Source organism: Sinocyclocheilus rhinocerous, unplaced genomic scaffold (assembly GCF_001515625.1).
Source record: "Sinocyclocheilus rhinocerous isolate Xijiao unplaced genomic scaffold, SAMN03320098_v1.1 scaffold61, whole genome shotgun sequence".
Taxonomy (NCBI): Eukaryota; Metazoa; Chordata; class Actinopteri; order Cypriniformes; family Cyprinidae; genus Sinocyclocheilus; species Sinocyclocheilus rhinocerous.
Genome location: NW_015640445.1, coordinates 2,565,004 through 2,590,097, shown reverse-complemented (window position 1 = coordinate 2,590,097; position 25,094 = coordinate 2,565,004). Strand labels below are relative to the sequence as shown.

The window sequence follows — 25,094 nt, the reverse complement described above, 5'->3', positions numbered from 1 at the left end:
ATTTGTAATTGAAGGAATCAAAACTGACATGCAGTTTTATATTTATCTGTGCTTTATTTCAGTATGATTGAAGAAATTATTTCTGCTTATTCCTACAGTTAGAAACTACAGCCAGGCTTGACTTCCTGTGGCGTCTTCAGGCCAGACAGGAAGTGGAGGACATGAAGGAACTTAGGGAGCATAACGAGTGTCTGCTGTACAACATCCATCCTGCCCATGTCGCTCGCCACTTTCTTGAGAGAGACAGAAATAATGAGGTAGTTGCATGGATTATTGATGACAGATCCTAATAGTTTCAAGTTTGGTCAGAAAATAAGTAATACAATTATCCATAAAACTATCCAGTTATTTGGTTTCACATTGAGGGCTATTTTGAAGCATTTCAATCGTTTCAGTAGTTATGGAGCACTTTCATTAATCCATAAGTATAAATAAATTAATTTTCTCTGTCAATTCTTTGGCTCCGAGGACCTGGTCGCCGGAGTGATTGGCGCCACTAAACCCCAGTATGATATCTGGGGCATGACTGTGAATCTTGCTAGCCGAATGGACAGCACAGGGCTCAGTGGGCGTATTCAGGTTCCAGAGGGCACGAGCCGTATCCTGGCTGGCCGCGGCTTTGTGCTACAGCTTAGAGGAGATATCTACGTCAAAGGGGTTAGCGAACAGCAGGGAGGGGTCCGCACGTACTTTGTTAGCAGTAGGGAACAGAGCTCAAGCTATGCCGAGAGAAACACCAGCAGAGGGATCTCTCTCGGGAGAAACACCCTCGCAGCGGTAGTCTTTTCCCTGGTGCAGGCCCGCAAGAAAGAGGAGTTACGAGAGGCCAATGGAGGTTTTCATCTTATGGAGATCACATGAATTTTGATTATAAATTGGTCAGGAACCGTATTTAATACCTCTTTTAGAGACTCTTACGTTTCTTCCATGAGTCATTGCCTTCGAGAAATTTTCCACATTCTCTGTTATTCTTGCTAAAAAGTAACTTTATTTCTCTTGTATGTCCAGATTTCTGCTGATATTCAAAGTTGCTTATTATGGAAGCCTAATTCTACCTCAGAATTTATACAAAAAAATAAATAAAAAAAAAGGTAATTGCGACTTTTTATCTCACAAGGAAATAATAGTTAATTGTGAGATAAGTCGCAACTACCTTTTAAATTTTTTATTCTGTGGTGAAATGCGAGATATAAACTCAGAATTCAGAGAAAAAAAGTCATAATTGCAAGATACGAACTCGGAATTGTGAGAAAAAAGTAAGAATTATGAATGAAAAAGTCAGATATTGTGAGATAAAAAGTCAAAATTACCTTTTTTTATTATTCCATAGCAGAAATGGGCTTCTGTAGCTTATTACTATGGAAACAGTGAAAAACATCTAAAAGTCATGTTTCTTTTGTCTTGGAGTTGGCATCACTGGGATTGTTAGCCAGTTTGAAACTTTAAAGGGATAGTTCACCCAAAAATGAAAATTCTGTCATCATTTACTCACCCTCATGTCGTTCCAAACCTGTATGAGTTGCTTTCTTATGTTGAACACAAAAGAAGATATTTTGAAGATTGCTGGTAATCAAACAGTTGGTTGCCATTGACTTCCATAGTATTTTTTTTCCCCTACTATGGAAGTCAATGCAACCACCAACTGTTTGATTACCAGCAATCTTCAAAATATCTTCTTTTGTGTTCAACATAAGAAAGCAACTCATACAGGTTTGGAACGACATGAGGGTGAGTAAATGATGACAGAATTTTCATTTTTGGGTGAACTATCCCTTTAAATGTTTGGAATTTAAACTGGCCAAAATAAGATAAGCTGATAAACACTTCAATAAAAAATGTCCTCCTTTTGGAACAAGACCAAAATAGTGTAGAAAAGCTAAGGAACTCTGGATTCTGTCAAAATCAGCAACTGATTAGAACATGTAACATTTTCTTTGGAGGTTATTCATGATGCTCAACTGCCACTGACAAATTAAATGTGGACATGAACAATGAAGAGTCTGAGTTCAACTTTGCTAATCTAATTAAGCTGATTGTCTGACACATTTGTATTATACATTAACACCCTGAAGAAGCTATAAATCCCAGGATTATACCAACATATCAACATATTGTTCTTTCTATGAAATGTATGTAACAAAAAATATTTAGATTGAAAACTTTTCTGATAAATCAGACATTTTTAGATGATCAGCAGTTTTTCAAACTCCCCTGTTTACATGGTTGTGGGACAAGAAAAACAAACAAAAAAGATTCTGTCTCTATGTTCTGGGAGTTTTTAGGGATTGTACTTTGATTTTATGATTGATAATAAAATCTTAGAACATAATTAATATTGACACAATTACAATTAAGTCAAGAATGAATGAGCAGGAAGAAAAATGACAATGCCAAAATTCTTTGTCTTCTTTTTTTTTTTAAAGATATTTAGTTAGATATAGTTCAAGATTTAGTTAGATAAAGAAGTTAGATATTTCTGGGACACACTACCACAAAAAGCCACCAAATGATGTTGCTGCTGAATTTCTTATGAGGACACTCAGTATTTGTGAAGGGTACATAACATATTAGTATTTGCCAATATTGTCTTTTTTTCATTTGTCTGATTAGGAAATTATTGGAAGCATATAAAAATAGGCAAAAAATGGGAAACATATTTATACTTACACAAAATCATAATTATTTTAGCATAATTTTTTAGCAAACATTAAAACAATTGTTTGTTATCAGAAGAGAACAGTCAATTTACATCTGTATACTATAAGGCACAATTGTAATGCACGTTGAGATGTTTATGAATATTGTATGTTATAGAAATGTAAAATTAAGGCCTACCTCAGTACGCTGGTTCTGTTCGCTTTGGCTATGAAAGAAACTTTGGAAGAAATAAACGGCAAAGTAAAATACCTCAAACAGTCTCTGGTGTGTTGGTAAGATTGAGCTTTTCTTGTTACTTAAAGGTGGATTACTTATTGGACATGTCACCAAATCATGTAAAAAAAAATATAAACCTACCTTTTATAAAAAGATTAAAATAATATTTAACAAAAGCTGCAAACAGATCTTGCTTGCTAAAATGTGGCTGCTAGTCTAGGCCTACATGTTGTTTACATCACACAGAAGACAAACGTTTTTGAAATATTAAACAGGCCTACATTTTAAAACAAAATTACTTACTGAGTGTTTATTTTGTTTGTTTATTTTTCTACTTCAGAATTTCATGTTTAATTCAACCTGTTATTTGCCGTTTCTTTGAAAATGTTTACTAGCAATTTCTGAGTGAAAATTGACACTGATCTATAATATAGATAGATAGATAGATAGATAGATAGATGACTTCAGTGACTCTTCCATTTTGTTTGACGAGAGGAACCTCAACTGATTGCGTCACGAAAAACAGAAAAAAGTGTACAGTAGGCCTGTCATTGAAAGGCATTTAATGTTTCGTTTCGCAATGCTTATAAAACAGCCCCATTAAACTTTATATAAAGATTATGTTATGTGAACTTATTTCTTCTCGTTAACTCCAATTGTCATGACAAGTTTTGGATATTGAACTCGAGTTTACAAGTTTTCACAAAAATAAAAGAGACGTAGGCTAATCCATTTTTTTGGCTACTTGTGAGGTTTTGCGTAGGCTACCGTCTACCCGTCCCCTCCTGCAAGTTATTCTCCAAACAGCAGCAAGCGTGAGCTGATAAGAATCTGGTCACGTGACGCAGCGCTCAGCGTTCCTACACTCAATCACTCACTCACTCACTGCAACGCTCATCTCACTGATTTGATCTCAGGAACAGTGGGAATAAAAAAAAAATGTCGATCACAGTGGAAGAGATTAAAAACAAACTTCAGTCTCCAGGGGATGTCCTTGTTTTCTTCGTTAATGGAAAAAAGGTAATCGGATGCTTGAATAATTACATTGTTTAATGTGCTTCACTACTTGTCTATTGCCAGTATAGTCAAAATGTGTTTTCCATTATTAATTCCGTGCAGATCACTGAGAAGAATGCAGAGCCTGAGAAAACACTCTTGACATATCTAAGGAGAAACTGTATCATTTTGATCTTCTGTTCTGCTGAACAGCCTCTGTATTGAATCTGAATGCTGCTTTCTCTAAAAAAAAAAAAAAAGTTATAAAATATTAGATCATAACCAACAGCATTTATGAGACACTGATATTCCTGTCTTCTGGAGTTGTTGTTGGTTAAACTGAATTGTTTGCTGTCTGCTGGGGTTTGGTCAGTATTCATGAGGTTTGCTCAGTCAGGCAGTTTATTTCTTAATATTATATTAGTAGTATATATAATTATTATAATAATTCAATTCAACAATTCAAAAAAGTGTTTTAACTTTGAGATACATTTATGATAACAGTTTAGTTGATTTAGTTTAGAAGACTTAAAAGATAATTTTTTGCTTTTTGCTTTTTGCCTTTCTGTAAACCAAAAAAAGTCATGTTCATGTAACTAGTTTTATAAGTCCAACATTTGACTTGTATTACGGAAAATGAACCATGAACCAACAAATGTAAATTTTAAGGGTCAAGGGTGTTACACCAACAAGGGTCATTTTAAAATGATTGGATAGAAGACTGGATAGAAATAACTGTTTAACATAACAGTTTGCACTTACACTATGTATTTATAATTGGTTAATCTTTGTTTTTGTCCTCAGTGTTTTAGGACATTAATTATTTACACAACTGCTATGTGATGTCAAACATGTGAGATTTATTGATCCAAACATGTAATTTTTGATTACAGAGAATGTCAGCTATGAATTGACCATGAAATCATACATTGCCATTATTTTGTAGTTTGTCATTATTTTCTACACTGATTTGGGAACACTTACTTTTTCAGTGTGATTGTTTTCAAGCTGTTTTCCTTAGTGTCACTGCTTACAGTGGGTCTGACGGGAACCAAACTGGGATGTGCTGAAGGAGGTTGTGGAGCCTGCACTGTAATGGTGTCCAAATATCATCCACATCAAAACCAGATTATGTATCTTTTTATGCACTCACATCTTGCAATAAAGTGCATTGCTGTCCTTAAAGCATGTAACAGGTTCATGGTAGCTGTTAATAATTCATATCTCATTAGTAAAGGATTCTGAAACATATGCCAGAGTTATATAGCTATGTCCTTGATGGCAAGCTTTAAGTCACTATGCAGTTAATGCCTGTCTGGCTCCTCTATGCTCTTTGCATCACTGTGCAGTAACAACCGTGGAGGGCATCGGCAGCGTGGCGAGCAAACTCCATCCTGTACAGGTCACCGTTTTATCTTATTCTTTCAGAATTGCAGATAATTATGAGAAAAGCATGTCACACTATAACATTAAAGCATAACCTCTTTCGTCCTCCATTCATTACAGTTTGATATACTTGATATGCTGGTGTCCTGCTCAATTGTGGTACAGTAGCTCTAACAACAATAATCTTTTTATCCAGGAGCGAATTGCAAAGGCTCATGGGTCACAGTGTGGGTTCTGCACACCAGGAATTGTGATGTCTATGTATGCTCTTTTGAGAAACAACCCTCAACCCAGCATGCATGATATTCAGGAGGCTTTTCAAGGTATAGTAAGAGTCGTAACTTCTGCATCTTGTTAAATTTGATCCCTTAAGGTAATATATATCTTTTCTGAATAAATCTTTTTGTTTTTAAATTGTTTGCACACAGGTAATTTATGTCGCTGTACTGGGTACAGACCTATTCTAGAAGGCTACAGAACATTTGCAAAGGTAAAATAACAACTGAGTAATAATAATAATAATAATAAACATATTTAATAATATAAAAGTAATGGAATTTTACATTTATTTATTTTTATTAAAATATCAAATAAAAAAACTATAAACTGTTTAATTAATATTAAAAGATAATATAAGATAGAAGATAGAGGTAACTGGCACAATCTTTCTGAGATAGGACCCAGATGCAGAATGAACAGTGATTGAATTTGACAAAACAGCAGACAAGACACAATAAGTAGGGGAGGCGTGAAACAGTTCAATATCAGCTAAGGCACAGAAATCGAAGACAGGCAAGTTGAGGAACGTTGATACTTGCCCTGGGTGCGTTCAGCTCACAGGCACTGAACCAGTCTGGCTGCCAGGTATAGGGAACCAGCTGGCAGGGAGAATGCAACACTCAACCCTGAACATGACAAAAGCAAGACACCAGTGAGAGACTGCAAGATTAACAACAAGAAAACAAGGAACTAAAACCAAAAAAAGCACACACAGACAGGTTACTAGACTAATCCAGCCAATCACAGTGCAGATGGTGTACATGGAAAAATCATGTAATGACTTGTGTGGATTTCTCGCATACATTTATGTGAGAAAATGTTTTTTTCATTGAGTGTTGAAACTGCCTCATGAGCAAATGTCTTGTGGTTTGTGCACCTTGTCAGTGTTGTATTGTGAACTTGTGCTGAATTGTTTGGATTCAGTCAGATTTACTGAGAAAGTATGACTGATTAGTGATTACAAATTCAAGATGAATTTGTGACGTAGTCTGAGCTGGTATAACAACACACTGATGTAAAATAGTCAACAGAATTACCATAGGGAATATATTTTTGTCTTTTTTTATATAATGTCTGCCTCTTTTAATTTCAGGATGGGGGATGCTGTGGTGGAAAAGGACAAAGTAATGGCTGCTGCTTGACTAATGGACACACACAAGAGCATGTCAATGTGAGTAGAACAGACATCCAGACACCATGCTCTATTTTCTCTGAGTACAAACACGTTTTTGTCCTAAATCCTTGCCATTCATGATAAACCTGTAGTAGCATACTTGGATAGGACATCAATGACATGGCAGCCATTGCTGTCTCATAGGAAACCAGTCACATGTGTGAACTGGCACTCATGAGCATGTGAGGTCAAACCTACAGCCATGAAACAAACAGTAGATGCTTCAAGATCACTGTTTTACAATCTCAGTACTGAATGTTATCTAAGGACTTTACAAATAATTCCGACATTTCTTTCTCTATTTTTAGGACAATTCAACACTTCCAGCTCAGAAATTGTATGACCAATCAGAGTTTATGCCACTGGACCCGACACAAGAGATTATTTTCCCGCCTGAGCTCATGGTGCGAATAAAATGAGTCTTATCTGCATTGATTGACCATGGTAGTAAAATGAGGAGATTACTGCATTAAATAGATGCATCAACACTGTAAGTTATATTTGTGCTCTACAGAGTTTAAGTAAACAGCCCCAGAGAGAGCTGAGGTTTGCTGGTGAACGAGTGCTTTGGATTCAACCCTGCTCCCTTGAAGAACTCTTGGAACTGAAGGCAACTTATCCAAATGCTAAACTAGTGGTTGGGAACACAGAAGTTGGTGAGTCCCGCATACATTAATAGAATCACTCCGCTAGTTTGTTTTTGGCCATTCTAGACAAGGACTGCATCTGAAATGGCATACTCTCTGAGTAGGTGCTTCATTTGTCTAGTTTGCAACCATTAAAGGTAGGGTAGGCGATTTCGGAAAGGCTAGCAATAGCAAGCTAGCTTTGAAAGCATAAGATCCCACCCTCCCTGCAAATCACTCTCCAAAGCCACACCTCTTCCAAAGCACATGAATGTGCACAGGCAGACCAGAGGCTAACCAGCGATACAGTGAGAGACACTTTGATGGAGGGTTGAATGCAACACTGTCAGAGTACCTCATGTTTTATTCACTGGTGATAAAACATTACATAATAACGTTTTCCATTCTCGCTCAGTCTGCAATAGCGTAACGGAACGTGCTGATGACGTATCATGTCTGTGCGAATAGTGTGCGGAGGTATGTAAATACATACATTGATAGGCAGGTAGGACAGCCTATCCTAACCTTCAAACTGAGGAATACGATTGGACGAACGCTTAATGATCCTACACCTTCCACAGATGATATAAATACATTTAGATCACTTAACTTAGATGTGAAGAGGCTTTCAACCAGCATAACAAAAAAATATTTTTGAACCAAATCACCTACCTGCCTTTAAAAAAGTATGTTCTGTATAGTATCTTTGTAATCTGGATGACACATAATTTCATTGTACTTTTTGTATAATGACAATAAAGACTCTGATTCTGGATGTATTACATTTGTCATGTTGTCACTGTCATACTATTGAATATGAATACTATTAATTCAGACATACAACTCATTTGAACTTTTTCCACTTACTATATTGTAGGGACATATGCATATTCAGATGCAGCCAAGCCGTCAGTAGTTTTCTGTTTGTTTGTTTTTTGTTTGTTACATTGTTACTACATCTTTAATAGCGAATCATGGAATCATTCATCAACCGTTTCATTCAAAATGCTTATTCATTCAGGAAAAAAAAAAACAAGTAATTGAATCATTCACTCAACCGATTTGTCCGTAAACATTAATTCAATCAGAAAGTAACTGTGTTGCTCAGAGACATGAAACAGTAGAAAAAGTTTTGCTGATGAGGCAAAAATGGACAAAGTAACTGGCAATCATGGCTGCGTTCCACTCCACTTTTAGACACACACTCGCGAACTTCCCTAAAGCCTGGCTCACACTACAGGATTTTTAGCCCGATTTAGCACCAATTTTCCCCACCACTCTATAATATATACATTTTTTTTTTTTTTATAACAGCCCAAGCATACATATTTACATACAGAATGCTGCACCAAACAAATTTGTGCGGGGGAAAATGTAAACAATAAACCAACTCCATAGCAGATTCTAGGGCTTAGGATGTTCCGATTCAGCCCATTGCAAGGGTTCCGCCAGTAGTGGGCACTCAAGCAACGTAATCAATGACGTACATCCGAGCAAACGAGACGGAGGGAAGTTTGGAGTGAAGAGCATAAAAAAAATGAACTGCAACGCAGCCATTGTGTCTAAAATGTAAGTATGTTTACATATTATGAGTGAAAAAACATGTTATTTCTTTGTGCAGTACTCAAAGACCATAATGCAGAATGCACAGCTGATTTTAATTGCCTTGAGTCTCTCTTCTAGGTATTGAGATGAAGTTCAAAAACCTTCTTTACCCTGTGATTCTGGCCCCAGCTTACATCCCTGAACTGAACATCATCCAAAACACACAGGATGGTAAGAGAGTCCTACACCTAAAGGGATGCTGTCAGTGTATGTTGTTTGATGGTTTAAAGCAAATATTATTTGTCAATAATTCAAATATTATAGAGTTAGAACTGTATGTTCATTCCTTTATCTGGTCTTCAATCTAGTCTTTTAGTGGCATTTCACTACTTAGGTTAAGTTATAGTTGACAGTTAATCTTGGCTTATTTTTGGTTCACAGGCATTCAGGTTGGTGCATCAGTGACGTTGACTGTGCTGGGGGACGTGCTGCGTGCAGCGGTGAAGAAGCTGCCCGCTCATCAGACGGAGGTCTTTAAGGCTGTTCTTGAGCAGCTGCGTTGGTTTGCAGGACAGCAGATCCGTAATGTTGCGGTATGTCATGTATCTGAAGACAAAAAGTGATATAAAGTGTAAACTGTCAAAAGTTAATTTAATGGCTGTTTGATTTAATGAAGTGCATAACTTGAACAATAAAACATAGAAGTGATTATGAATGATTAAAAGTCACATTTTCAGTTCCTTTCCGTGACTATCATATTTATGCTTTCAGGCTGTTGGTGGCAATATTATGACGGCGAGTCCCATTTCAGACCTCAACCCTGTGTTTATGGCAGCCAGCTGCAAGCTAACAGTGATGTCCAAAGGTACAACTTTTTTTTTTCATGTTCAAGGATCTAAGGTTGTAGCATTTCATGATCTGATACAGAATACAGAGGCAGAGGCAATGTAGAGAAAACAGAGACAATCTCCAATGATATCCTATTCCATTAGTGTGCAGTCATTTTACATATAGTTCTGCTGACGTCTGAATATTACGTAATAGCTAGAAGTCTAAATTAGAGATACTTTTAAATAGTTGTATAGTTTCCCAGTGTTTTACAGCTGATTGGAAGATTGTGGTACATAGTACAGGGGTTAAAGGATACTGAAAGCTATGGTAAACCGGACTTTCGCAGTACAATGTATCGGTCTAGAAACATATACTGTAGGCTGTTGACCCTATATGTTTTATTGACACTGTGTCCATGTTCTTTGTTCTGCAGTTTTTATGCCAGCAGAGAACAGTTGATTAATGAATTAAACTGTCAATGTATGTTTTAGAAACTATATAAAAAATCTCTGTGATGTCTGATGTTTAAAGGGGAGAAACGTGTTCTTGAAATGGATGGCAAGTTCTTCCCTGGTTATAGAAAGACCATTTTGAAGCCAGAAGAGATTCTGATGTCCATTGAGATTCCATACACAAGAAAGGTCTGCATTCAAACCATTCTACGATTACAAATACTCTGAAATGATCATTTTGTCATAATGTACTTACTATATGTCATTCTAAGTCTCATTAGACTTTCTTTCTTTCTTTGGAATACAAAAGAGATGTTGAAGAATCTACTGGTTAATATTTTCCATATAATGAAAGGGAAAGGGCATTCAGACTGATGAGGTCTAACACCATAATATTAGCAAAAAAGTGGCCCAAAAGACATGTATGTTATATTCCAAGTCGCTTGGAGCCATACGATACCTGGCTTCTTCTACGTGTTCAAACTTGTTGCATTACAAGAAAGTCAGTTGGGTTTGGGACAACATGAAGGAGAGTAATAATGACAGAATTTGCATTTTTGGGTGAACTACTCTTTTTTTTTTTTTTTTAGTTTTAGGTCCGTAAGATTTTTTTAAAATAAATACTTCTATTCATCAAAGATACATTAAATTGATCGAATGTTACAGTGAAGAGTTTTTCATTAGAGAATCCTGAAAACGAATTGTCATGGTTTACACAAAAATATTAAGCAGCACAACTGTTTTCAACATTGATAATAATAAGAAATGTTTCTTGAGCAGCAAATCAGCATGATTTCTGAAGGATCATGTGTCACTGAAGACTGGAGTGAGACTTGTCATTACTGGAATAAATTAGAGTTTCAAATATATTAAAATAGAAAACAGTTATTTTAAATTGGAATAATATTTCACAATATTAATGTTTTACTGTATTTTTGATTTTTAAAAATGTAGCCTTAGTAAGCATAGAAGACCTCTTTCAAAAACATAGAAAAATCTTACCAACCAAAACGTTTTAATGGTGTTGTATCTCATTCATATTTCACATGAAATAGATTAAATTTGGAGTCACTCTGTGAATTTGTGTTTTAGGGCCAGTACTTCTCAGCTTTCAAACAGTCTCCTCGCAAAGAGGATGACATTGCCATTGTCACATGTGGGATGAATGTATTCTTCAAGGAGCAATCCAATATAGTGCAGAGTATCCGGATAAGCTATGGAGGAATGGCCCCTGTTACTGTCCTTGCCACGGCCACATGCAACAGGTTACTCAACAGGTAGAGGACGCTGTCTGGGAGGTTTTCTAGCAAATTTCTGATATTCTTTTCTGACATTCAGCCTCATTCAAGAATCAATGCATCAGTTTCACACAATCTTTATTTGATTGAAGTCAATGGAATGAGGAGCTCCTAGAGGAAGCCTGCACATCATTGGCTGAGGAGATGAGCCTGTCTCCTTCAGCTCCTGGTGGGATGGTGACATACAGACGCACACTGACTATCAGCCTCTTCTACAAGTTCTTCCTCAATGTCCAGCACAAACTGTCTCTGGACCTGCGGAAGGAGGTTGTTTTGCACACTTACACAATCAAGAGTTTGAAAAATTCTACTTGGCTCCAAAATATGTACCGGTAATTTAAATTATTTAAATGAAAAAATACATTCTAATGGCTAGTAAGATATATATATGGCTTTTTTTGTTGTTGCAATTAGCAGATGTGCTCAAAAGTTATTTTTGGACACTGATTCTACTCTTTATTACTTTCTAACAGTCCAAGACTATATGTTCTTGGTCACATGATTATTTTAGGGTTAATTGTAAACTGTGTAAACTCTACAGGGTGTGACTGTGGAAGACGTCCGACCCGAATATGCTACTGCTACTGAGCTCTTCCAGTTGGACTCACCGTCCAGTGTACAGCTCTACCAGGTACATACAGTATATATCAGCATTAAGCAGCTTCATCTGTGCATTATGTGTTGGCTGATAAATCCAAAGTTCTGTCATGAAACTCTACATGGCGCAGTCCGATAGGTGTAACTCAATCAGACATAATGACATCAATATCACATGGCACAGCTGATTGGTCCTTTGTTGTATCAGCAGCCAGTGAGCTTGCTGCTCAACATTCAAATACTTGGCTAGTGCTTGCTATAGCAGTTAAAGTGTGCTTCAGAAACCCTCCACCTTCCCCAGCTCCACCTGTATAGATCTGCGACAGGGTGATTCTTGTATGCTGTAGCGTCTGGACCAATCAGACAATTTCTTACATGCTCACAGCAGCATGTCGATCTTGTATTGGCAGTAGCAAATCTCGGTACTTGCTCTGCCGCAGCAGCGTAGCAGATCTATTCCACCAAGACCAAAAACATTAACACTGTCATGTACATTACCATGCCAATCCCTCCGAGAGTTGTCATGATAGAACTTTATTTCTTTGTTTGCAGGCAGTTCCCCCTGGTCATAATAGTGATGATGTGGTGGGGCAACCGATCATGCATCTCTCTGCGCTTAAGCAGGCCACAGGAGAAGCGATCTACTGTGACGACATCCCCTGTTATGAAAATGAGCTCCATTTGGCTTTGGTCACCAGTACTAAAGCTCACGCACTCATAAAGTTAGTTGAAAATAATGCACGTCATGTTTTGGAATGATTTAGTGTTGAGTTAAGTATATGACTTGTCATGTGCACATTGATGTTGTTAAAGTGAACCTACATTCATTGTTTTTATGACGTGTCATAAAAAAGTTCAGTTCTGAACTATAGTGATCTGAGACAATGATTACCCATGATTAGGTGTTAACTATGTGTGCACGTGTTTCTCTTTGTAGATCCATTGATACCTCCGATGCATTGGCAGTTCCTGGAGTGGTTGCATTTATTTCTGCTAAAGACATACCAGGAAGTAACATGACAGGACCTGTTGTTTATGACGAGACCGTTTTTGCAGATGATAAGGTGAATTTTCTGTGCAGTATTTCTAATGAGAGACGTTTTTACACAGACAGCTATTAAATTGTTTTGGCTTTTATAGGCTATAGAAGTCCGTTGTTAGTTATGATGCAGATTGGCTCAGGCATAAGGCGACCATAACACAATGGCTTTTACATTTCTTTCAAAAAACAGAGAGTATCATTTGGAAGTCGTAGTAAATGACGTCATGCATTTGTGACACATGTTTATGGATTCCCATGCAAAATGTATCTCACATGCATCTCACTTGATTGCAGAGTAGGCTACTCTATGATCAGGCGTTTTTGTACGGCATAATCATTTATTGATGCAGTTACACTTTGACATGCGCTTTCTTGGTTGAGCATCTTGAACTTGGCAAAGTTAAAAAATAATCTTAATCTACCCTATAAAATGTCACACATTTGCAGCAAAGCCCTTTATTGCTGTTTCTTATGGAAGCCTGTTTCCATCTCAGAGTGAAAAAGTAAAGTTAATTGCAAGAAAGTAAGAGAAATTAAGTCACTTTGTTACAGATATGGCACATTGCGAGATTTTTTGCTTTAAGAAATGAATTCTTTTATTCAGCAAGGATGCAATAAATTAATCGAAAGTGACAGTACAGACTTTATTTTTGAATAAAATACTTATTTTAAAGTAAAATGCTTATTTTTATTACATTAAATCCTGTTCTTTTAAACCCTTTATTTATCAAAGAATCATGAAATAATTATGTATCTCAGTCTCCACAAACATATTAAACAGTACAGCTGTTTTTAGTATTAATAGTATGTAAATAATCAGCATATTAGAATGATTTCATGTGACACTGAGGACTGGAGTAATAAAATTTAGCTTTTCATCACAGGAATAAATTATTATATATTTTTAAAATATAAAGTTATTTTTTAATTGTAATAATATTTCACAATATTACTCTTTTTACTCTATTTACTTTATTAAATTAAAGCAGTAGTGATGAAGAAAATCATTCAAAAATGTTACCAACCCCAAACTTTTGATTGGTATCATTATGATTGGAATGCGTGATGTGTCTCACATGCATATAATGTGTCGCTTTTGTTTACTCATGTAGAGTCCTAACACTGATCTTTCATGCTTAGGTCACATGTGTTGGACATATAGTGGGGGCCTTTGTGGCAGACACACAGGCCCATGCTCAGAGAGCAGCCAAAGCTGTGAAGATCAGCTATGAGGAACTGCAGCCTGTGATTGTCACCATTCAGGTCTGTATCTACTTCACATTCACATGTACTCTCACCATAGCAAATAGAACCATCTAGCTGTGGAACAATGGTTTTGTCGTGTGTGGTGGACAGAACCCAAATGCAACACAGCCACCAAGTTCTCATATTTACAAAAAATGTGAAAAGTAGCACAGAAATGGGCGCATCTGATCTGACCTGACTTCAGCCCACAGAGCTGGAAAATAAAAGACCTAGACAGGAGACAGAAGGGCACATGGCACACAGAAACAAACATGCTCACACCAAAAACAACGACATGACAGAAGAGCACATGGCAAATGAACATCAACACAAACTACATGCTCTAACAGAAAACAAGACACGAGAGAGACAAAGTGCCTGGATGTCAGGATCCAGACAGCAAAACCAAACCAAAGGATTTTACAGTTCACATAAATTTGTGTATTGAAAATTATACACAAAAGGCCTTTAAAAAAATCAAACAGTGTAATCCTCATAGGACTGAAAATATGACTTACAACCAATTTTTGGTTTCAAAACCACTGAACCACACAATATTATCGCAAAACATTTGGTGCTGTGCGCTGACCTTTCACCCCTGCTTAGTGGTTTTCCTGCTGTCATCATTACATAACAGGATTTTTCAAGGTTTTCAGGGAAACAGCTTGTTCAAAATACATATAACACATAGAGATAAGCGTGACTGGTTTGCTAACATGTTTACGTTCACTCTTTCAAACAGGATGCTATTGCCAACAAGTCCTTCTTTCAGCCGGTGAGAAGTATAGAGAGAGGAGATGTTGCACAAGGATTCAAAGACTCTGATCACATCCTGCACGGTATAACCTTGTTTTTATTTAAAATGATAGTGACACTGCATTAAGCCTTTTTGTGAAGAATGAAAGTTATCTAATAAAGATTCACATTATTTAAAACCATGTGTTTTATGAAACAGACAGTCTGTACTCTGCACAAATTATGTGGTAGATTTGCAGTTTTCTTCTTCACCGTTTATAACAAACGATTCTTGTTCAGACCTGTTCCTCTTTCATTTCATGAACTGACACTAAATATGTGATTCTGCAGGTGAGATGCACATTGGAGGGCAGGAACAGTTTTATCTGGAGACTAACTGCACACTTGCTGTCCCTCGTGGAGAGGATGGAGAAATGGAGCTGTTTGTGTCCACACAGTCGGCCTCCAAGACTCAAGTAAACAAAAGAAATCACTCTCTGTAGGGGACTGGTGAAAGATATTGATTTATATCCACATTCTCAATCAAAACAGAGTTTAAACTGCACAAGACATATAAGAATGGTGATGATAGCTTGACAAAATATGATTATTATTATTATTTTTTTTTTCAATATTTAATTTTAAAATAATATTTGATTAATATAAATTCTATTTAAAAATAATATAAGTAGAAAATAAATAATATAATAATTTAACAAATTAAATAAGCATCATGTTAGAAGGTTTTACATGCCCAAATCAAATAGAAAAACCCTAAGTCAGTCAGACAGACAGATAGACAGACAAACAGCAGATGCTATGATTCCTCTCATTTAAAATGGTTAATTAATTAGTAACCAAAAATATGATAGGATTATTAATGATGTGATATATAGTTGATTGTACTGTCCTAATGCAAATCATGTGCTGTGTTTACCTCAGGCCCTAGTGGCTAAAGCTCTGGGAGTGCCTGCCAACCGGGTGGTGTGCCGTGTAAAGAGGATGGGAGGAGGATTTGGAGGGAAAGAGAGTCGGAGCACCATTCTGTCCACTGTGGTTGCTGTTGCCGCACATACGTATGAATATAACACAAACTAATGTAACCGTGTTAATGTGCCTAGTTACATAAAGTGATGTTGTAAGTAGCAATGTGAAGGGTAAACGTTTAGTTTGGCCTTTCTCTTTTAGGGTCAAGCGGCCAGTTCGCTGCATGCTAGATCGCGATGAGGACATGCTGGTCACAGGTGGTCGGCATCCATTCTTTGGACATTACAAGGTGAAAAATTGTGCAAATTAGCCAGATATTGTCCTTTAGGTTTGGCTGGGATTTCTAAATTGCCTAAAATGTCAAGGTTTGGGCTTTGGTTTTCTATTGACATGCTCTTTACAGTCCTCATGCATTATATGTAAACATACGTGCATTGCTTTGACCGTTCTCTGTCGATCCCACCTTCTAGCACACCACGATTGGTCGATTAAGTATAATGTCTGTACACTATTGGTCAAACTACTTTCAGCAAGTATAAAAAAACAACAAGAAATCAAAGCCAAAACCCGGCTATTTTAGGCCATTTAGAAATCCCCGCAAGGACATGTGGTCACACACTATTGTCCTCGTCCTTGCTAGACTATTCTCATACACTATCGCTCTGTAATCTGATGTCTAGGTTGGGTACATGAACAATGGAAGAGTGATGGCACTTGAAGTGAGGCTCTACAGCAATGCAGGCAATTCACTGGACCTGTCATTGTCAGTGAGTAGGCATCTCAAAAGTTTTGAACATCTATGAACTTGAACACCACACCCCCTGGTGGTCAATAAGACACATTGCAAGATATTCTTTCTTATATTCGAAGCCTAAATGTGTATCCTGTCTATCAATGCACAGATCCTGGAGAGGGCACTATTCCACATGGATAACTCCTACAACATTCCTAACATCCGTGGCACAGGCTACATGTGTAAAACCAACTTGCCGTCTAACTCAGCGTTCAGAGGCTTTGGTGGGCCGCAGGGCATGATGATCGCAGAGAGCTGGATGAGTGATATGGCTTTGAGCTGTGGTCTGCCTGCTGAAGAGGTTCACACTGCAACTTTCTCTCTCTCACAGTCCATAGTACACAAACATTAATGTCACATGTAACAGAACTCTCTACTACTTCCAGGTGAGGAGGATGAACATGTACAAGGAGGGGGATTTCACACCCTTCAATCAACGTCTGGACCAGTTCACCATCGATCGCTGTTGGGAGGAGTGCATGCAGCTCTCAGACTTCAACAAGCGCAAGGATGCAGTGGAACAATACAACAGGTTAGAAATAATCATAAATATTGAGCTCATCAACACCAAAAGCTTGTGCAGTTTAAAGAGGCGTATAGTAAGAAAACATGTTTTCTTTGATATTTTGAGTGTATTGATATAAGTGTAGTGGAAATTATATTAACTTTTAAAACCTTTACTGACATAAGATAAGAAAAATAATAACAAAATGAAAATAAATAGTAAATAATAATAAATAATGTACAACAAATGTAATTAATTGTATTGTTTTATTTTAATATTTTATACTAATATCATACACTGAACACTTTTCAGTGTCACTAGAGCAGCATCAGTATTGTTATTGTTAACTAAATCAAAAACTTTAAAAAAACTCTTTCAAACAGGATGCTATTGCCAACAAGTCCTTCTATCAGCCGGTGAGAAGTATAGAGAGAGGAGATGTTGCACAAGGATTCAAAGACTCTGATCACATCCTGCATGGTATAAGTTATCTAATAAAACATTCACATTATCTAAAACCATGTTTTTTTTCATGAAACAGACAGTCTGTACTCTGCACGAATTCTGTGGTAGATCTGCAGTTTACACCATTTATATACCTTAAATGATTCTTGTTCAGACTCTAAATATGTGATTCTGCAGGTAAGATGCACATTGGAGGACAGGAACAGTTTTATCTGGAGACTAATTGCACGCTGGCTGTCCCTCGTGGAGAGGATGGAGAAATGGAGCTGTTTGTGTCCACACAGTCGGCCTCCAAGACTCAAGTAAACAAAAGAAATCACTCTCTGTAGGGGACTGGTGAAAGATATTGATTTATATCCACATTCTCAATCAAAACAGAGTTTAAACTGCACAAGACATATAAGAATGGTGATGATAGCTTGACAAAATATGATTATTATTATTATTTTTTTTTTCAATATTTAATTTTAAAATAATATTTGATTAATATAAATTCTATTTAAAAATAATATAAGTAGAAAATAAATAATATAATAATTTAACAAATTAAATAAGCATCATGTTAGAAGGTTTTACATGCCCAAATCAAATAGAAAAACCCTAAGTCAGTCAGACAGACAGATAGACAGACAAACAGCAGATGCTATGATTCCTCTCATTTAAAATGGTTAATTAATTAGTAACCAAAAATATGATAGGATTATTAATGATGTGATATATAGTTGATTGTACTGTCCTAATGCAAATCATGTGCTGTGTTTACCTCAGGCCCTAGTGGCTAAAGCTCTGGGAGTGCCTGCCAACCGGGTGGTGTGCCGTGTAAAGAGGATGGGAGGAGGATTTGGAGGGAAAGAGAGTCGGAGCACCATTCTGTCCACTGTGGTTGCTGTTGCCGCACATACGTATGAATATAACACAAACTAATGTAACCGTGTTAATGTGCCTAGTTACATAAAGTGATGTTGTAAGTAGCAATGTGAAGGGTAAACGTTTAGTTTGGCCTTTCTCTTTTAGGGTCAAGCGGCCAGTTCGCTGCATGCTAGATCGCGATGAGGACATGCTGGTCACAGGTGGTCGGCATCCATTCTTTGGACATTACAAGGTGAAAAATTGTGCAAATTAGCCAGATATTGTCCTTTAGGTTTGGCTGGGATTTCTAAATTGCCTAAAATGTCAAGGTTTGGGCTTTGGTTTTCTATTGACATGCTCTTTACAGTCCTCATGCATTATATGTAAACATACGTGCATTGCTTTGACCGTTCTCTGTCGATCCCACCTTCTAGCACACCACGATTGGTCGATTAAGTATAATGTCTGTACACTATTGGTCAAACTACTTTCAGCAAGTATAAAAAAACAACAAGAAATCAAAGCCAAAACCCGGCTATTTTAGGCCATTTAGAAATCCCCGCAAGGACATGTGGTCACACACTATTGTCCTCGTCCTTGCTAGACTATTCTCATACACTATCGCTCTGTAATCTGATGTCTAGGTTGGGTACATGAACAATGGAAGAGTGATGGCACTTGAAGTGAGGCTCTACAGCAATGCAGGCAATTCACTGGACCTGTCATTGTCAGTGAGTAGGCATCTCAAAAGTTTTGAACATCTATGAACTTGAACACCACACCCCCTGGTGGTCAATAAGACACATTGCAAGATATTCTTTCTTATATTCGAAGCCTAAATGTGTATCCTGTCTATCAATGCACAGATCCTGGAGAGGGCACTATTCCACATGGATAACTCCTACAACATTCCTAACATCCGTGGCACAGGCTACATGTGTAAAACCAACTTGCCGTCTAACTCAGCGTTCAGAGGCTTTGGTGGGCCGCAGGGCATGATGATCGCAGAGAGCTGGATGAGTGATATGGCTTTGAGCTGTGGTCTGCCTGCTGAAGAGGTTCACACTGCAACTTTCTCTCTCTCACAGTCCATAGTACACAAACATTAATGTCACATGTAACAGAACTCTCTACTACTTCCAGGTGAGGAGGATGAACATGTACAAGGAGGGGGATTTCACACCCTTCAATCAACGTCTGGACCAGTTCACCATCGATCGCTGTTGGGAGGAGTGCATGCAGCTCTCAGACTTCAACAAGCGCAAGGATGCAGTGGAACAATACAACAGGTTAGAAATAATCATAAATATTGAGCTCATCAACACCAAAAGCTTGTGCAGTTTAAAGAGGCGTATAGTAAGAAAACATGTTTTCTTTGATATTTTGAGTGTATTGATATAAGTGTAGTGGAAATTATATTAACTTTTAAAACCTTTACTGACATAAGATAAGAAAAATAATAACAAAATGAAAATAAATAGTAAATTATAATAAATAATGTACAACAAATGTAATTAATTGTATTGTTTTATTTTAATATTTTATACTAATATCATACACTGAACACTTTTCAGTGTCACTAGAGCAGCATCAGTATTGTTATTGTTAACTAAATCAAAAACTTAAAAAAAAAAAAAAAAGATGATAAACTTAAAAAAAAAAGTCTTAAAGGACAAAATAAGAATGTTGCATTGGCAATTAACTGAAAAACATAAATTCAGGTTAAAGTATCAAAATTACTTAAACTAAAGCTGAAATAAAAACAGAATTTACAGAAATATATAAAAAAAAAATTACAAAAGCACATAACAAACTTACTAAAACTTAATCTAAAATTAAAATAATATATTAAGAAATGCTACAATATTATATACATATAAATATATAATGTATAATAATACTAGGCAGCATAAATTCTGTAAATCAGAGCCAGAGAGCCAGCACTTTATTGTTAGATTTTATTTGTATATTGCTATAAAAATGTTCTCAGTTTAGGTACTGCATAGCTTGTTGGGTAAGGATTGCTGTAATACTTTAATTCCAGGCAGCATCGTTGGACTAAAAGAGGATTATCCATCATTCCCACCAAGTTTGGAATCAGCTTCACTGCTGTCTTCCTCAACCAGGTCAGCCCTTTTCCTCTCAGGCTCCAAATAATTATTAGAAAGAGGCGATTATGTGTATGATGGTTATTTTTGATTCAGGCAGGAGCATTGGTACTTGTGTACTCAGATGGTTCGGTTTTACTAACTCATGGTGGAACAGAGATGGGACAAGGCCTGCACACTAAAATGGTCCAGGTAATGCAAACAAGGCACAACAAAAATACTATATTAAATTGTTTGTCACAACTGTTCGTATTAATTTTTGTGTTGTGCAGGTGGCCAGTAAAACTCTTGGAATCCCCTGCTCAAAGATTCACATCACAGAGACCAGCACTAACACAGTTCCCAACACCAGCCCTACGGCCGCCTCCGCCTCCTCAGATCTTAACGGCATGGCCATCTATGTAAGTCTCATGCAGCAGATATTCATATTTATGACACTTTTTTATATACACTACCGTTCAAAAGTTTTGGGTCAGGAAGGTTTTTTTTTTCACATTTAATTGATCAAAAGTGACATTAAAGCCTTTTACTATGCTAGAAAGAAAATCTATTTGAAATGAATGCTGTTCTTTTGAACTTTCTAGCCATCAAAAAATCCTGAAAAAACTGTTGTCAACATTTATAATAATTTAATAACTATTTAATATCAACAAATCAGCATATCCGAATGATTTCTGAATGATCATGTCACACTGAAGACTGGAGTAATAGCTGCTGAAAATTCAGCTTTGCCATCACAGGAATAAATAATATTTTAAAATATATTAAAATCAGTTATTTTAAATAGCAATAATATTTAACATTATTACTGTACTTTTTGGCCAAATAAATGCAGCCTTGGCGAGCAAAAGAGACTTCATTCAAAAACATTAAAACATTTTTATCGACCCCAAAGTTCTGAACAGTACTTTATGTCAGCCATCGAACTAATCCACAATATTTCAAATCAATATTTGTCAACAAATATTGACATACAACATACAACACAACATTTACATACAACACCCTAATTTTTTCCACAGAACGCTTGCCAGACATTACTACAGAGACTTCAGCCTTACAAAGACCAAAACCCCAAAGGCTGCTGGGAGGATTGGGTCAGTATCAGTTTTTGTATACAATTATTCATCGAATGTTTAATATTTTTATGTATTTTATATATTACATTGTATTCACATTTGCAGGTGAAAGCAGCATATTTCAACAGAGTTAATTTGTCTGCCAATGGATTTTACAAGTATGTTAATTTCAGAATGGTTTCTTCAGCTATAATTGAATCATTTCTAATCTTGTTGGTCCTCATAGAATTGAGGAATTATTATTCATTTGATTATATTTTATAGGACTCCAGATCTTGGCTATGATTTTGAAACAAATTCAGGAAGGCCATTTAACTACTTCAGTTATGGCGTGGCCGTCTCAGAGGTGGAGATAGACTGTCTAACTGGCAGTCATAAGGTAATGCCAGTGTGAAACGTGTATTTGTTATGTTCAAATACCAGTTTTACTGACAACAGGACAACTGGTCTGCATAATAGATTATATATTCGAGATCCATACTTCAAAGTTAACTATCTCTCCTGTCAGAATCTTCATACATCCATAGTCATGGATGTGGGCAAGAGTTTAAATCCAGCATTGGACATTGGACAGGTATTTCATCAAAATTTAATAAAACGGATCACACCATTGTCAAAGCAATGCAACACCCGCTGAGTGGCATTAAACAGCTTGAAAGATCAAAGACAATTTTTTATATAACTCCGACTGGATTCGTCTGAAAGAAGAAAGTCAAATAGACCTAGGATGCCTCGGGGGTGAGTAAAACGCAGCCTAATTTTCATTTTTGGGTGAACTAACCCTTTAAATATAATATGATTTGTGGCTGTGTGTGCAGGTGGAGGGTGGGTTCATGCAAGGTTTAGGTCTGTTCACGCTGGAGGAACTACGCTACTCTCCTGATGGTTACCTGTATACTCGTGGACCTGGGATGTATAAGATTCCCGCTTTTGGGGATATTCCCATTGAATTAAAGGTCTCGCTGCTCAGAGACGCTCCCAATGAGAAGGCCATCTTCTCTTCAAAGGTTAGATAAACCACAACAACTAACTCTCCTGTAAGATCATAGTTTGAGTCTGTTAACTCTTATGGCTGTGTTTTTACTCAGGCTGTGGGTGAGCCTCCTCTCTTTCTGGCAGCCTCAGTGTTTTATGCCATTAAAGATGCCATCACAGCTGCCAGGGCTGAGTCCAATCTGACTGGACCCTTCAGACTGGACAGCCCCGCCACGCCTGAACGGATACGAAATGCCTGTGAAGACAAGTTTACTAAACTGGTATGTAGTAACTTTCACTGTTGACTGTTGGCTTCATATAATGCATAATTACACATCGGCATCAAATCTGAACCATGGTCATTTCAGGTTCAGATTTGATGTGAATTTGTCGTTATACACATTTAAATCAAGTCAGACTTTACCATTTGAACGTTTGGACCATTTTTTTGGACCATTTTTTTCATCAAGGATGCATGAAATTGAAAATAGTTATTTTAAGTTGTAAGAATATTTCACAAGATTACTGTTTTTATAGTTTCTGATCAAATAAATGCAGCCTTGGTGAGCATAAGAGACTTCTGTCAAAAACTGACTCCAAATTTTTGAATGGTAGCGTACATACAACTTCAGAATCAAATATGGCATTCATGGAGCTGCTTGATGTGGTTTTATTGTTTGATATCATATCAGCTGCTTTTGACAGGGCCTACTGAAATTTGTTGACCATTGTATGTTTGCGTTTATTTTAGTGTCCTCCTGCGGATCCTGGCACCTTTATTCCATGGGCAGTGCAGGTGTAAGACACAGCAAAGCCAATTTAAAGTCAGATTGAATCAAAATGGACTGTTTACTTTCCTAATGCACATGCCTGGTCTTGTGTATGATTTATCTGTGCATGTTATTCCAAAGGAAAAATAACAAAAATGTATGTTGTTGTAATCTTTAAGCAAAATTCTGCTGGTCAGCACAGGCTATTGGATAATGTTAGCTAAAAGCCAAATATATATTAATTACACATTTGACCCACAAGCCACTTAATTCCTGATGGGTAAAATCAAATCCTGCCCCACATTTTTTTAGACATCCTGTTTCACTCGGAAATATGTTTATGAAAGTAAAATGGGTTGCAAGTGGAAATTCACATTGACTTTAAAAGTCCTCAGAGTTTAAAATGCACAACAGCAAAGGCATTGAGAGAAGAACATTAATTACCAAAGAAATAGAAATTCTGATAATTTTGTCGTGAGCAGATTATACTGTGAAAACAAAAGCACTTGTGCTTTTATGACCTCTATGTGCTCTTAGTGAAACGTACATTTATATATGTGACCCTGGACCACAAAACCAGTCAAAAGGGTAAATTTTTCAAAATTGAGATTTATACATCGTCCTGGATAAATAAGCTTTCCATTGATGTATGGTTTGTTAGGATAGGACAATATTTGGCCGAGATACAACTATTTGAAAATCTGGAATCTGAGGGCGCAAAAACATCAAAATATTGAGAAAATTGCCTTTAAAGTTGTCCAAATTAAGTCCTTAGCAATGCACATTACTAATCAAAAATTAAGTTTGAATATATTTACGGTAGGAAATTTACAAAATATCTTCATGGAACATGATCTTAATATCCTAATGATTTTTGTCATAAAAGAAAAATCGATAATTTTGACCCATACAATGTATTTTTGACTATTGCTACAAATATACCGTGCTACTTAAGACTGGTTTGTGGTCCAGGGTCACATATAACAGGTAAATGATTTGTGCACAAAGTAATTTTGTTATCTCATTGTAGAAATTATTAATTTATTTTGTAACTGAAGCTGTCTTATAATAGGGATAATAATACTGAGATAAAGTGAGTAGTATTTCTCGGGTCATGTGATCTCAAAATGATATATAAGTCACTATATAAATATATAGTGCCTTTTTAAATAGTATTATTGAATAGGCTACTAATATCATATATGTGACTAGTTTACTTATGGTAATTGAATTACATCATAGTTTATTGCAATATAAATAGTACATTATTTATGATTCAGGTTAGGCTACAATGGTTGTCATATTAATTTAATACTCATGATTAAATGACTACTGTGCATATGTTTGATGAATCTTGTTACAAATTATAATTACTTCCAAATGTATTTTTTCAGAACAACTCACTGTATAAATAAAAGTCTGTTCTAACATTTACACAAGACTGATACCTTATTAAGGTTTTAATGTTTGTCAATGAAAAGCT

At 36.5% G+C, this 25,094-nt stretch overlaps 1 protein-coding gene and 1 pseudogene across 2 annotated transcripts; both read left to right on the top strand.

Annotated features, from left to right (window-relative positions):
• Nucleotides 1-861, top strand: part of LOC107752808 (adenylate cyclase type 8-like) — a 6,548-nt pseudogene extending 5,687 nt beyond the window's left edge.
• A 2,904-nt stretch (nt 862-3,765) lies between these two features.
• On the top strand, nt 3,766-24,221 carry LOC107752765 (xanthine dehydrogenase/oxidase-like). 2 transcript variants are annotated; one of them, XM_016568817.1, is made up of 36 exons: nt 3,766-3,894; nt 3,994-4,051; nt 4,907-5,003; nt 5,164-5,272; nt 5,453-5,579; nt 5,685-5,746; nt 6,629-6,706; nt 7,018-7,113; nt 7,224-7,365; nt 9,019-9,111; nt 9,322-9,473; nt 9,652-9,745; nt 10,243-10,352; nt 11,256-11,440; nt 11,554-11,728; nt 12,003-12,092; nt 12,611-12,780; nt 12,996-13,122; nt 14,241-14,363; nt 17,749-17,845; nt 18,008-18,132; nt 18,599-18,732; nt 18,845-18,932; nt 19,324-19,410; nt 19,546-19,737; nt 19,823-19,968; nt 20,724-20,805; nt 20,884-20,979; nt 21,060-21,188; nt 21,810-21,884; nt 21,972-22,024; nt 22,131-22,245; nt 22,375-22,440; nt 22,685-22,873; nt 22,955-23,122; nt 23,593-24,221. In XM_016568817.1, exons 1-36 carry the CDS (start codon nt 3,814-3,816, stop codon nt 23,641-23,643), a joined length of 4,062 nt encoding a protein of 1,353 aa, XP_016424303.1. In that variant the 5' UTR covers nt 3,766-3,813; the 3' UTR covers nt 23,644-24,221. The 2 variants fall into 2 exon arrangements, with proteins under 2 accessions (XP_016424303.1, XP_016424302.1); XM_016568816.1 differs by lacking the exons at nt 17,749-17,845; nt 18,008-18,132; nt 18,599-18,732; ... (2 more) ...; nt 19,546-19,737; nt 19,823-19,968 and adding exons at nt 15,088-15,184; nt 15,432-15,556; nt 16,023-16,156; ... (2 more) ...; nt 16,970-17,161; nt 17,247-17,392.
• Nucleotides 24,222-25,094: the final 873 nt, after the last annotated feature.